At 46.7% G+C, this 14,885-nt stretch overlaps 2 protein-coding genes across 4 annotated transcripts in view; one reads left to right on the forward strand and one right to left on the reverse strand.

Moving 5' to 3' along the window:
- Positions 1-4,903, reverse strand: part of CSAD (cysteine sulfinic acid decarboxylase) — a 25,326-nt gene extending 20,423 nt beyond the window's left edge. The window contains exon 1 of one of the 3 annotated variants that reach the window (XM_069491094.1): positions 4,687-4,903. The gene's annotated coding sequence lies outside the window, so the exon portion shown is untranslated. Of the gene's footprint in view, positions 1-4,166; positions 4,181-4,330; positions 4,509-4,686 lie in introns of those variants that run through there. The other 2 variants (XM_069491093.1, XM_069491095.1) reach the window with 2 other exon arrangements.
- On the forward strand, positions 4,385-14,191 carry ZNF740 (zinc finger protein 740). The gene is made up of 7 exons (XM_069491096.1): positions 4,385-4,436; positions 5,280-5,583; positions 8,461-8,610; positions 8,947-9,036; positions 9,507-9,630; positions 9,960-10,078; positions 11,093-14,191. Exons 2-7 carry the CDS (start codon positions 5,575-5,577, stop codon positions 11,180-11,182), a joined length of 582 nt encoding a protein of 193 aa, XP_069347197.1. The 5' UTR covers positions 4,385-4,436; positions 5,280-5,574; the 3' UTR covers positions 11,183-14,191.
- Positions 14,192-14,885: the final 694 nt, after the last annotated feature.

The following is a 14,885-nucleotide window of genomic DNA, read 5'->3' on the forward strand; positions in this document are numbered from 1 at the left end:
TCTCGAATTCTCAACTTCAAGCGATCTTTTGCCTTGGCCTCCCAGAGTGCTCCCACTGCATCCTCAGAATATTAGTTTTGATGGTAAACATTCCTAACTTGTTCCCATCTTTGATAGGAATGTTTCAAATATTTTCCCATAAAAAATGACTTTTGCTCTCAAAAAAAGCTGAAAGATAAATGAAAAATGAAGAGGAAATATTTTAAATACAGATGACAAAGAATAGTTAATATTGATAACATAGAGAGGATTTCAGGCCGGGCGCGGTGGCTCACGCCTGTAATCCTAGCACTCTGGGAGGCCGAGGCGGGTGGATTGCTCAAGGTCAGGAGTTCGAGACCAGCCTGAGCGAGACCCCGTCTCTACTAAAAATAGAAACACATTATATGGACACCTAAAAATCTATATAGAAAAAATTAGCCGGGCATAGTGGCGCATGCCTGTAGTCCCAGCTACTCGGGAGGCTGAGGCAGTAGGATCGCTTGAGCCCAGGAGTTTGAGGTTGCTGTGAGCTAAGCTGACGCCACGGCACTCACTCTAGCCTGGGCAACAAAGTGAGACTCTGTCTCAACAAAAAAAAAAAAAAAAAAAAAAAAAAAAAAAACATAGAGAGGATTTCTACCAATCAATAAGAAAGAGACAATCTACTTTTTTTTAATGGGTAAAGAATATGAACAGGCAGTTTACAAAAACCATTAAAATGGTCAAAAAGCAATAAAATAGTCCTGGCTACCTGGGAGACTTAGGCAAGAGGATCACTTGAGCCCAGGAGTTAGGGACCAGCCCATACATAGCAAGATTCAGATCTACATCTTAAAAAAAAAAAAAGAAAAACAAAGAAAAAAGAAAAAGCAATAAGAGATGCTTAATCTCACTATTAACGACATGCAAATTAAAACAATGAAATACAATTTTTCACCTACTAATCAAATCTGCAACTGTATAAAAAATTCAGATAGGGGCAGGGTGAGGTGGCTTATGCCTATGACTCCAGCATTTTGTGAGGCTGAGGCAGGAGGATCACTTGAGCCTAAGAGTTCCAGACCAGACTGGGCAATATAGTGAAACTTTATCTCCACAAAAAAATAAAAACATTTATTGAGGCTGAGCAGGAAAATTCCCCTCAACCCAGGTGTTTGAAGTTCCAGTGAACTATGATCTGAGTGAGCATGTAAGTTGTTACAGACTTTTACAATTCAATTTCACAAAATCTATTAAAATTTAAGATGCACATATCTTATCTACACATCTATAAATGCAAAAGGATAACTATTTAAGGATGTTAATTATAGCACTCTTCATAAAGCAAAAAAACCTGAACTAACTTAAATGTTCAAGATGGGACTAGACAAATTAAAATACAAACATAAATTGGAACACTACGCAACAATTTTATAAATGTGAACTGATTTAGATGTCTAAAATACACTGTGTGGCACATTCCAGGTGCTCAATAAATATGTACTGCATGGAAAAAAAAAACATTTTTGTATGAATACAGAAAAAAGTCTAGAGGGATATACATACCAAGCTGATAAGAATGATTACCTGCAGGAGCATGGGATAGAGGAGGAGACTTAATCACTTTTTTTGCCTTATATACTTCTGTATTGTATGGATTTGTAAAAGAAATATGAGCTAATTTTACAAGTGCAGGGACACAGACCAGTGGAACAGAACAGAAAATCCAAATATAAAACCATCCTCATATAGCCATCTAATCTTTGACAAAGCAGACAAAAACATACTCTGGGGAAAACATTCCTTATTTAATAAATGGTGCTGGGAAAACTGGATAGCCACATGTAGGAGACTAAAACAGGACACACAGCTTTCACCTCTCACAAAAATCAAATCACGGTGGATAACAGACTTAAACCTTAGGTCGGAAACTATTAGAATTCTAGAAGAAAACGTAGGAAAGACTCTTACAGACATTGGCCTAGGCAAAGAATTTATGAAGAAGACCCCTAAGGCAATCACAACAACAACAAAAATAAATAAATGGGACCTGATCAAATTAAAAAGCTTCTGCACAGCCAAAGAAACAGTCACGAGAGTAAACAGACAACCTACAGAATGCGAAAAAATTTTCGCATACTACACATCAGATAAAGGACTGATAACAAGAATCTATTTAGAACTCAGGAAAATCAGTAAGAAAAAATCGAACAACCTATCAAAAAGTGGGCAAAGGACATGAATAGAAATTTTTCAAAAGAAGATATAAAAATGGCTAACAAACATATGAAAAAATGTTCAACATCTCTAATCATCAGGGAAATGCAAATCAAAACCACAATGAGATATCACTTAACTCCAGTGAGAATGGCTTTTATCAAGAAGTCCCAAAACAATACATGTTGGCGTGGATGTGGAGAGACAGGAACACTCATACACTGCTGGTGGGACTGTAAACTAGTGCAATCCCTGTGGAAAGCAATGTGGAGACACCTTAAACAGATTCAAGGAGACCTACCATTTGATCCAGCAATCCCATTATTGGGCATCTACCCAGAAGAACAAAAGTCATTCTATAAAAAAGACACCTGCACCCGAATGTTTATAGCAGCATAATTCACAATTGCAAAGATGTGGAAACAACCCAAATGACCATCAATTCACGAATGGATTAGCAAAATGTGGTATATGTATACCATGGAATATTACTCAGCTATTAGAAATAATGTCAATATGGCATCTCTTTGTTTCTCCTGGAGAGAGTTGGAACCCATTCTATTAAGTGAAGTATCCCAAGAATGGAAAAATAAGCACCACATGTACTCACCAGCAAACTGGTTTCCCTGAGTGCACATTTGGGAATAACACCAATAGGGTACCTGACAGAGGTGGGGGTTGGGGGGAGGGGATGGGTGTATACCTACTTGATGAGTGCAATGCGCACTGCCTGGGGAATGGACACGCTTCAAGTTCTGACTGGGGGGGATGGGGGTGGGGGGAGGGGATGGGTGCATGCCTACATGATGAGTGCGATGTGCACTGTCTAGGGAATGGACACGCTTGAAGCTCAGTCTCCGGGGGAGGGGGGAGGGGGGGCATGGGCAATATATATAACCTGAACTTTTGTACCCCCATAATGAGCTGAAATTAAAAATAATAATAATAAAATTAAATTAAAAAAGACTCGTTTCTGGTAATGTTTCTCTCTCTCTTCGTTTTATCTCAATTTTAGGATGATCCTCAGAGCACAAGGAACTTGCTTTCAATGGCCCAAATCGTAGGGTGGCTTAAGGAAATTTGTGTACAAAAAATCCTTTGGAATCCTTGTCTTTTTTCATCATAAACATTTTTTTCTTTTGTTATCGCCATTAATACCCCTAAACTCACAACCTAATATTGCCTAAAGCAGAAATCAGGACTTAAATGGAACCGACATTTCCCTCCATCAAGTGCAATTTGCATGGTCCATCTTTAGCAAGACCTCTCCCTAATGGCTAAAGTCGGGGAGAGAATTTGAAGATAGTCACAAGTTTCCATTTTCCTAATGCAGCCCAGCTCAGGGGCCAACCTTCATGGCCAAATCTCCAACGAGACTAGTCTCCCACTGAGAGAAGTCCTAGTGGTCTTTCCCAGGTGAGGAGGCCAATGTTAGCTGCTGCAGGGCCTGGAATAAAGGTGGAAGGGGTAGAAGGTAACCAGGCTGGCCTCCGGCTGCACAGACCAGGCTTTGACTTCTGCAGGTAAGTGAGCAATGCGGCCTCGGGCTACTCAGGAAACGCCTCTGAAAGAACACTAATTTTCAAATTGTGGTTGAGCATGGAGTGCAAACAAAGTTAACTTCTCTCCCAGCTGACCCCAAAATCTGCAGATTTGGCCCCATTGGAAAGTTCAGGTAAAGACAATCTCGGCTGAGTTACGTGAAAAGGCTGGGAAGAAATTACTCTGGCTCTACTTGGGGCTGCGGCTCAGAAGCTTTGAGGACAATGTGGGCGAGGAAGGGAGAGTGATGGCACTCTTTCAAGGAGTTTTAAACTAGCTCCTCCAGCAAACCCTCTCGAAGAGCACCCAGCGCATAATTATTTTAGGGCCCTAGTTCCCGCCCTCACTCAAGATGGCGGTCAGGGCTCGCACACGCCATGGCGCACGCGCCGCCCGTCGGGCCCGCCCTCCTCCGGCCCTTCCGCGCGCGGGCACCGCCTACTCACCAGCTGCACCTCTGCGTGTGTCCCCAGGCTCACCCCCTTTCTGGATGCCCCCACCCGTCTAGCTCCCGAGCCCGGAAGTGGATGTTGCCGCTTGTCGGAGAAGACGAGGGGGAGGGGGAAGTGCTTCCGGAGAAACGGGCCCAGGTTGGTGTTTGTAAACTTGCCTCGGTCCCGGCGGGGGCAGCGGTGGCCGCAAGGTTGGCAGGGTGTGCTGGGCCCTGGAGGAGGCGCCGCGCGGCCGGGGAGACAGCGGGAGGCCGCGCCTGGCAGGTAGGAGCACGCCCCAGGGAGCGCGCAGTGTAGTCAGGGCAGACGGCAGCGCTTCAGCAGCTCGCAGGCCGTGGGGCGCCGCGCGGGAAGGGGGAGGGGAAGGGAGGAGGGGCGCTTGGCGAAGGGAGGGAGCTCCCCCGGGGAGGGGAAAGGCCGTGCGCGCACACCGCCCCCCGCCTGCGCGTCCCGCCGCGTCTCCGGCCCGGGAGAGGGGGGCTTGTTTCGAGGGGACGCGGGCGCGAGCACGCACCTCGCGCGCTGCTCGGCGCTCTCCTGCTCGCCTCCTGGTCAGTGCGGCTGGTGCTGCGGCTGGCTGTCTGGCCCGCGGGCTAGCGGGACGGAACGCACCGCTCTGGGCTTTGCCTGCCTGCCCTCCACCTCCTCAGCGAGTTTCCGTACCTTCGGGCGGACTTGGAGAACGCGCACGTGTAGGCACTGCCAGTCTGGTTTCTGCCCACCACCCAAGCGCCCAGCGATGGCCTGAGCTTTCCTCCACCCCACTTCTGGCCGTCTCTAGAGTATGAGCTCTGCGGGCCGGCCCACTCGGCACAAAAGCCCCAAAGGGTCTCCGCCCCCTTCCATTCCTAAAATGGCAAATCCAAGCAGTTGCCCTGTTGGCAGAGTTCCTCCATAGGAGACCCCAGTTACTTTTGCTCCTGTTGGCTACCCCTCCTTGCCTAGGAGACCAGTTTCTCCTACTGACCTAGAAAGAGAACTCTTCGTGACTCGTGTCCTCTTTCTGAGCTTCACAGAGAGCACCCAGCGAAAAAAGTTCAGCGCATCACACGGTGTATGGCCTGAGGATGTTGCACTTAGCAGTGGCCTCTCCATTTCTGGTTTCAGGTTTCTGAAAGAGATCAAGAGAATTCAGCTGGAAAACCAAGACTGGCAGACTCTTTTTTTCTTCAGACAATAGGCAGGAGCCAGGCAGAGTCCAGGGATTCTTGGGACACCTATTTTTTTTCTTTGGAGGACACTAAGTTCTGTTTGAAGACAAAGTTCAACATGGCAACAGGACTGAAGAAGCATGAAGGAATAGTTATCATAATTTGGTGACAGTTTTTCAAACGACACTGTCTTAAGGAAAGGTGGATCAAGGAACTCCTGAACTTTTGGTTGCATTAAGTGAGAAATCAGCATGGCTCAGGTAAAAAGCTCTAGAGTCCTCCTCCTTCAAGATCACTGGGAAGCCTGTTTGCAGTTTCACTCTTGAATGCTGCCTTAGTCAACATATTGACCAACCCCAGTGAGCCAAGCTCTGTATTAAGCACCAGGGGGAGATCTAGAGGAAGGAAAGGAGACAGGCCACAGCCCCTGCCTTCAGGGAGCTTCCAGTCAAATGAAGGAGGTAGGCTATACTGCATCACAGGCACTGATGGGACATTTACAAAGCAATGTGTACTCAGTTTACCTTTGTTACATTAAGTGCTGAGGGATGTAAGGGAGTGAATAGTCTGGTGAATGCTTCGTTTATTTTTTTTGAACAGGAATTTATTGAGCTCCTGTTATATGCAAGGCATTGTGCTGGGAATACAAAGATGAATAAGATTGTCCTTGTCCCCAGCAGGCTTCCAGGCTACTTGGGGTGGGGGGAGGGATAGAAAGATAATTATTTGTTTTTATAGTGACAATGCCTTGCATAGTGACTGGCTACTAATAGAGACTCTGAATCTGTTGATTGAAGGAATGTGCAATAATAGAGGTATGTACACTGCAGAGGAGAGAATGATACTTCTGCTTGGATGGAAAAAAAGGATGACGTGTGACGCATGCATAGGATTTTGCTAGATAAATAAGCAGAGAAGGGCATTCAGACATGAACTGCATGGGCAGGGGCTTAGAGGTGTGGGAAAGAGGTGATGAGGTTCCAGGTACTGCAGGTAGTTCAGTAGTTATGGAGCAAAGGATTTAAATGGGGATAGTTAGGGAGATAAAATAGATAGTGATGGATAGGCAGGAGAGTTATGTCCTGGAGAAGTAAGCAGAGTGTAACCCAAGGGCCTTTTGTGCCTTGCAAAGGAATTAGACTTTATACGGAATGGTGACTCCCTGAAGAATGTTAAGCAGCAGAGTAACATCAGAACAGTGTATTTAGAAGGTCATTGTGGAGGTCAAGGATAGATTGGAGAGACAAGATGACCAGATAGGCTATTGTTGTCATCTGGGTAGAAAAGCTATATACACACATCCCCAGAGCTTCTCCCAGCTTTCTTCCAGGGAACCTCCCCTACCAGTCTCACCAGGATGGCAGCTTGATTGTAGTATAATTGGCTTTCTTCCAGCTGCTTCTGCATGCACAGCTTCCTCCTCCCATGCAGAATAGGAGCCCTTTGGTTCCTTCTTCCTTTGTCTGTTTGCAACCCACTTCTCAGCATCATGTTCACTCTTGTTCTGAGAAGGCTGCCTTCCACTAAGCACTAACTGTGCTGGGCACTGCTAAGTATTTTACATCATAGTTTAATTCTCACCAACCCTATGAGGATAGGTACTATGACAGGCATTTTTCATTTAGGAAACAGACTTAAAAGGTAGAGTAACTTGCCCAAGATTACACAGTACAAACAGCTGAGCTAAGATTTTTAATTCCAAACCTTTCACCCCAAAGTCCTTAAAGGTGGAAGAAGGGGTCCCAAGATATACTGATATGCAGAAGGAATTTCTTTATAAATTTGGGAGTTTGCTGACCAACTGTTTCTTTTTTTTAATCACAACAGGCAAATAAATGGTAAGAATGACCACTATTTCTTAAAAGTTTTTCTTCAGCAAGAAACGTATATTGTCTACTGCTGGCTAAACAGAGTCAGTTTGGAGAATGTAGCAGTGGAAAGAAGAACTTTGCTTAAACATCCCTTATTTAATTTTTTTAACTATATGTGGAGGAAGGAATGTGAAAAAATGTAAACATATGTGCACACATACAAGTCGCCTAAGACAGCAGTCCCCAACCTTTTTGGCACCAGGGACTGGTTTCATGGAAGACAATTTTTCCACAGACTGGGGGTGGGGGCGGATAGTTTCAGGATGATTCAAGTGCATTACATTTATTGTGCAGTCACACCTCTCTGCTAACAATAATCTGTATTTGCAACTGCTCCCCAGTGCTAGCATCACTGCCTCAGCTCCACCTCAGATCATCAGGCATTAGATTCTCATAAGGAGCGCACAAGCTAGATCCCTCACATGTGCAGTTTACAGTAGGGTTTGCGCTCCTATGAGAATCTAATGCCACTGCTGATCTGATAGGAGGCGGAGCTCAGGCAGTGATGGGAGTGATGGGGAGTGGCTGTAAATACAGATGAAGCTTCACTCACTTGCCTGCCCGCTCCTCACTTCCTGCTACACGGCTGTTCCTAACAGGCCGTGGGTGGGGGTTGGGGACCTCAGGCCTAAGGGATCAAGAGAAATTGTATATTCAACTCCAAAGTCCTTCTAAGTGTTTAATTTTTTTATCTGTTATAATTGACATTTAGGAAATTTAAAATCTAAAGGAAGAAATAACCTAATTTTACCGGTACACATAGTTATTTATCAGTAAAACAAACTGCTAGGTTGGGTAGTTGGTACCAGCGAGGTCTGCCAATCAGAAGTGGGCTCTGAAGCTGAGTACTGTCGAGAGAGGAAGAAGGAAGGTCCCCTAGGAATCTCTATTTCAGTGGGTCAGCAAGACAGACCCTCATACCCACTCACACTTAAGGCCTAGAAATACCTTCACAGTGATATGTAATCACGCACACATTGCCTAGCACAGTGCTGATGACAAAGGTGTCAGTAATACTTGATCATTCGTTTGATCTATAGTTAAATGGTGAGAGGTGACAGAAAAATAACTAGTTCCTGGTGAGATGAGTTAAGGAGGACTCTTGAAGGAAGCAAGGTTTGGCAAAGAGGATGTACTGGAGATAGTTCGGTAGTAATGGAGCAGTTTGTTTGTAGCTGAGTGTAAATGGTAGTTCTGTAGAGCATGGCAGCCTGTTTTTGCCCTGCCCTGCCAGGTGATTTGACACCTCATCTCCTTTCAACTTAGGCAAGTCTCCTGGCATGTGAAGGCCTAGCAGGTGTAAGTTTGGTTCCCACTGCAGCCAGCAAGAAGATGATGCTGAGCCAGATTGCCAGCAAGCAGGCCGAGAATGGAGAGCGGGCAGGTAGCCCTGATGTGCTGAGGTGCTCGAGTCAGGTACAGCGCTTGAGTCCATTGTGGCACCTGGGGGTCGGGTGGCCCAAGCTCTCTGCCAGGAGATGCCAAGCTCTGATTCCTCGTACTTCATTTAGGGAACTGGGGAAAAAGGATCCATCAGGGGGATGAATGGATGTTGTTATTTTGGAGAGCTAAGGAAGGCCTTTTCTATACCTGTACCTCCTTAAGACCAGGATACTTGGAGAGTATATTTTCTCTAAGCTTTTGGGGCAGGTGGTTTACTCTCATTCATAAGTTGTTTATCTGAAAGCAGCATTTGGTTTCATCTTGTGTTCTGAGATGGACTGTGAGTTTAGATTTGATTTGTCTTCAAAGGGCCACCGAAAAGACAGTGATAAGTCCCGGAGCCGCAAAGATGATGACAGCTTGGCTGAGGCCTCTCATTCAAAAAAGACTGTTAAAAAGGCAGGTAATGGGGTAATCCCCCAAACTGATACAGTTTAGTAATGGGGTAATCTTCCTCTTTCTTCCCAATATCACTCAACCTGGAGCTTTGTCTAGACACTTTGGTCTCTCAAAGCCAGTGAATGTGTGTCCCCTGATTTCACCCAGAGACTACTATAGTATTTGATTTCTACCCTCGCTGGAACATCTGGTACCATTTGGGGAACATGAGATCCGATGGTGCGGGGCAGGCAGACTCCAGCTTAGGTATACTCAAGAATGTTGGGTTTGACAAGGTGGACAGCTTTCCCACTCCACCTCCTTCCCCAGAAGGTCTTTTAACTCCAAGGAGTATGGGAGATGACAGCACCTTTAGACAGCATCAAAGAGGTTCCTTTGTCCAGCAGTTGGAAGTAGACCCAGAATAAAATGGTCTCTCCAGGAAGAGGGCATAGGGACGGCCTCATGACATGCCTTACTGTTGCCCCCAGGTGGTGGTAGTGGAACAAAATGGTTCTTTTCAAGTAAAGATTCCTAAAAATTTTGTTTGTGAACACTGCTTTGGAGCCTTTAGGAGCAGTTACCACCTAAAGAGGCACATCCTTATTCACACTGGTAAGTCTCTAGCTTGTATTCAAAGGGGGAGAGCGTTCTGTAGCTTACATTCTGTGTGTGTGTGTGTGTGTGTGTGTGTGTGTGTCCAGGTGCGTTTAGTTTAAAGGGGAAGTATTAGAAATGGAAGAAGAAGATAAGTGAATGAGATAGAGATTGCATGGCTCTGTGTCTGGTGTCACTGATACCAGCAGCTTTGGGAACCCCTTCCCATTTATGATAGCTTAGGTGCCTACACATTGCTAAGAGTTAAAGTTTCTGAGAAAATAACTGGAATGAAATCCCTACCATACATACCTCCTGACATTCACTTCTCTCTCCACTCGGGCCAGGTGAGAAGCCGTTTGAGTGTGATATATGTGATATGCGCTTCATCCAAAAGTACCACCTGGAACGCCACAAGCGTGTGCACAGTGGTGAAAAGCCTTACAAGTGTGAACGGTGTCATCAGGTAAGACTCACAGGTCATCCATCCCTGCTGCAGCCCCACACACAAACTTTTTCTTCCCCGAGAACCAGCACTGGCCCCTAGTCCTGCCTGACAAAGGGGCCACCTGACATTGCTCACTATAGTAGAGTTAGCACCGTGCTGAGATGCATCTCTCTGGCCTCATGCAGCTGATGATGGGGAGGGCCCATTAGAATATTGTAATAGTAATAATAGCATTTCTTGAGCACTTACTCTATGCCAGGTACTGTGAAACATGCATACATTACATGGATTATTTAATCTTCTTGTTAACTCCATGAGGTAGCTGTGTTGTTCTCATTTCACATATGGGACAATTGAGATTCAGAGAAATTAAGTTTCCCAAGGACACAGCAGATCAAGAGCAGAGCCAGTATTCAGTCCAACTTCAGAGCTCGTGTACTTTGGAGGAAGAGATACAATCTTTGCCCTAAGGGTCAGTTATCTGATCTGATGAGAATATAAGAGCCAAGACCAAAACAAGACAAGAACAAGAGATGAGAAATGATAATAACTAACCCTTCTTGGATGCCTTGCGAGGTCCTAAGCTTTGCTCCACACTCTTAACATTGAATCTTCAAAACACTAGCATGAAAGCTCCATGAGGGCAGAGACTGTCCCGTCTGGTTCTCCACTCTGTCCTCAGCCCGAAGAACTGTACCTGCCTTGAGATAGATACTCAATAAATGTTTGATGAATAAAGCAGCCATGCTGTGAGTAGGTACTTTTAGCCTCGTTTTACAGATGAGTATACAGATTTAGGGCTGTTAGATAACTTGCCTAAGGCCATAACAGTTGGTGAGTGATAGAGCCGGGATTCAGACCCAGACACTCTGGCTTCAGAGCTTGCCTTCCTAACCAGGGCGTGCTCATGCTATCTCTGCACATGCTGAGGGGATAATAGAATGTTACATCTGCCTCCTTTGTGGGGGAGGAGCTAGCCAACAGGTCGCTGAGTTTCTCCTCCCAGGCACTTAACCCTCCCTTTCTTCTCAGTGTTTTTCTCGGACAGATCGATTACTCAGACACAAACGGATGTGCCAAGGGTGCCAGTCCAAGACTTCCGACGGGCAGTTTTCTCTATAGGCGCAAGGGGCCCTGGGTGGTGGGAGTGATCAGAAGAATCTACTGAAGAGCGCACCCCCTCTGGTCTGATGGTCCCACCACCGCCACATCTGAACCTGTCCCCCTCCTGGAAGAGTGGACCCAGGAGACCAGAAGAGTGCATCAGGGGACGGTGGCCCCAGAGCCTGAGCTCTGTAAATAATCTTGAGACTATGAGTATCTCGGGGAAGTTCCCACAGCATTCCTGGGTGGGGGAACTAGTCCCTGGACCCTTGGCTGAGGTCATAGGTGGGAACTCATGGTACAGGACCAAGACTGAAGTGTGGCTCCCACAACCTTGGACTCTAGCTGGCAGCTGAAATGGAAAAGATTGGGGAAGGGGATTTGTTTGTTTGTTCTGTTTTTGTTTATCCAAAAGCAATTTCAGCAGGTAAACTGTGGATACAGGTCATCTGGAGGCATAGAGTCCTGGTCCAAAGCAGGGACTATGGCTCGTCCAGCTCTCCGCAAAAATTAAGTTTTTAGTTACAGTAGATCCTCAGTGTTCCACAGCCCTGCACCTCACCTCCTATTTGAGGGATGATAGGATCAGGGATGGCAGCTGAGCTTTTTGGCCTCCTTACACACTGTAGGGACAAAGGGAAAAACAGTGGGAGGAGCAGACAAGGGCTGGATCCAAAAAGAGTGGATGGTACCTCTTACTTCCTCAAGGGAAGAGCAAGAGTTGTGCTGTAATGGGTGGGTGTTGTAATGGCCCATGCCACACTGGTAGCTGATGGGGTCAGCTCAAGTGCCTTTAGGAGGAAACTTGGGTGAGAGTGGCCCATGAAGCCCTTTTCTTCTTTGGGCACTTGGTCTTGGAGATGTTTGTGGCTACCTCGCTGCCATTGACTCCTAAAGCCAGACAGAGCAAGGAGTTATGGATGTCAGAGTGGGTTCTCTCTCCTTGTGCCCTCTTAGGAACAATCCAAAACTAGTCCCAATTTGGCTAAGAGCTGTTCAGAAAGCAAAGGAATTTGGTGTCCTCTGACCTGACTGTTGAGCAGTAAGAGCTGTTCTCCCTCCCCAAGTCCTATCACTGTATTCAGGTAGAGGAAATAGGGGTCTGTCCTTTGGTCCCAAAGAACAGATCTTGGCTTCCTTCTTGATGGCCATCCCTACCCAACAAAGAATTAGGGAGTGGGGAGGATGCTGCAGAGAAAAGACTGGGGAAGAAACCTAATGTAGGTTTTATTCTTAACCATGTTCTTTGCTCCTCTCTGCTCTGACACCACCACCCTTTCCACCCCCAGAAAAGTGATGGGGGGGGTGTGTTCGTGTGTATGTGTGGTATGTGAGTGCTCATATTTGTATGCTTGGAGGAAATGGCATGTTATTGAGCCAAACCCTTCTCTGGCCCTCACCTTAGGGGAGGATGAACAGAAAACAGCCTTCTCCCACCAAGACCTGAAAGGTGCTTGAGGTCTCAGCAAGAGCTGAGAAACACAATTTAGGGAACAGAAGAGCTTTGTTTTGTAGGGGTTTTTTTTAGATTGATTCAACAGGCTGATGGTAAGGGTGTTGGTAAGCCAAGCCGAGGCTTGTGAACATGAATTTTCTGAGGTGAAATAAACCCTTTCTTCCTGCAAAAGAAAGGATCCTTATAGGAGGTTCTGGGGTTTGGTTGGCCCCCACTATGGCCTGCCCTCACCAGTAGTCGGGGGAGCTATCTTAGGAGTAATCAAGGAGCCTGGGTGAACCTGACAGCTCCAAGCTGTCAGTGGGAATCTGAGATGGCAACCTGGAGTAAGTGGCATTTCATTTCCCAGAGAATGTAGGGAATAGACGGCAGCAGCAATTCTTGGCTATTACCTGTTCTGGAGGGATAAGGGGTGGAGGAGGCTCATCCATACCTCTGGCATATTTCAGGGAAAAGGAAAGGAGACATGGTACCCTTTACATTTTCCCTGACAGCATCTGAGATCCTTTGGGGGAGACGCTGAGGATTGTTTGCTGCCGTGTACTCTTCTAGCTTGATGCTGACAGTCACATTTGATGTCAGCAGATCTAAGTCCAGAACTTAGATCTCAGTCCTTGGATCTGCCCTGTGGCCCCTGCAAGCAGGGGTGTCTTTCTGCATGTGAGCCAGCCCCCTGTCTGTTAGAGGGCTCTGCTGGGGCTGGGATTTTTCTGTCATTCATTTCTGGGATGATTCACACTCCCAGCTTCCAGCAACCTATAAAACACCATCTTAAATCACTTAGAAAACTGTCCTCCAAAAACGCTTTTGAAAATAGGAGGCCTCTCTCCCTGCCACTTGCAGCTAATCTGTTTGGGATGGAAGGACAGTAGAGAGAGTCACAAGTGACCTATGCCTCTGTATGTACACATGTGTGTACTGGGTCACAAGGTGCCCTGCCCCCCCACAGACCTTGGCTTCTTGCCTAGGGAGGGAGGGAACGTCTGAGCATGAGTTCAAGCAGCCATGCCAGAACCTCCCTGCTGAGGAATTGGGGGTGGGGGAAACTCAGGAGCAGGTAGGCAGTTCAGTTCGGGTGCTGATGCTCTGTGGCAGTGGATGTGTGAGGACAGAGGAGCAAAGGGGTGCGGGAGTGACTTAGCACTCAGAGGGCCCAGGGGCCCCACTTGCACCCCAGGAAAGTCACAGACTAAGACCGCTGCAAAGCCTTCTGGGCCCACTGCCCCACCCTCCCTTGCTGGGGTGGGGCCTAGCACTGGAAAGATGCCTCAGGTGTGTGTAGAGTGAGGGGAAATGAAGCTAGGGCAGGCTCTCAGAAACCAAGACGTGGAATTGGGGGATCCAAGAAAGCAGAGTGCCTGTTCTTAGGTGGGCTGCTGCATCAGGCCCTGCCAGCCCCACCCTTCCCAGCACCCCAAGTCTTTTCCGTCCACCCCCAGCAGCCTCGACATCACTTAGCTACTGATGTGCCCCATGGTTTGACATTGGAGGGTTAAATGAGTGGAGTCCCACCACAACCCTCTCCCCAGATGCTCTCTGCCTCTGCTGGGCCCTGGGGCTTTTGTCTTCAACTATCCCCTTCCTACCCTTCCTCTCCACCCTCTTTTTTTTTTTTTTTTTTTTTTTTAATATACTTATTTTGCTATGGGGGAGGGGAATATCAAATGGACAAGATCACTTTTAAATGGTAGTTTTTATAAGATGTTATAAACTTGTATCTTTTTACCATTAAAGTGCAGTGTATGTTCCTTCGTGATATATTTAGGATTTAAATAAAAAGAAAATGGGGCTTTTCTACATACTATCTCCTCTTTGGGAAGAATGTCCTTTGAGGAGACTTTCACCGGAGACCAGAGTAGTTTTGGTGGTTTTCCTTTTTTCTCCCTAATATAACACCCCACAAGCTCTAGCACCCTACAAACCACCATTTTAAAGCCCCCCTTCTCCACGGAGGAGCAACAAGTAGGAGTAAAAACAGGCCATCAGTTCTGAACAAGAGAAGAAAGCATACACAGCAGGACAGGACGAGAGTAGACACTTGGGTGTCTCTCCAAGTGTGGCCTGTAGCCCTGCATCAGTGGCACCCAGGAACTCCCCAGCCCTCTCCAGACCCTCCCAGGCTGTGTGGCAGGAGTCTCCTGCGCGTTCCAGTCGCCCTGCCCTCGGGTGGCAAAGGGAGGAGAATGGACATGACCTTTCCTGAGGCCCAGGCTAAACAGTCTGCATTGGCCTTGGTGAGGTAACGCTAAATGACATCTGTGGTCT

Source organism: Eulemur rufifrons, chromosome 16, assembly GCF_041146395.1.
Source record: "Eulemur rufifrons isolate Redbay chromosome 16, OSU_ERuf_1, whole genome shotgun sequence".
Classification (NCBI taxonomy): domain Eukaryota; kingdom Metazoa; phylum Chordata; class Mammalia; order Primates; family Lemuridae; genus Eulemur; species Eulemur rufifrons.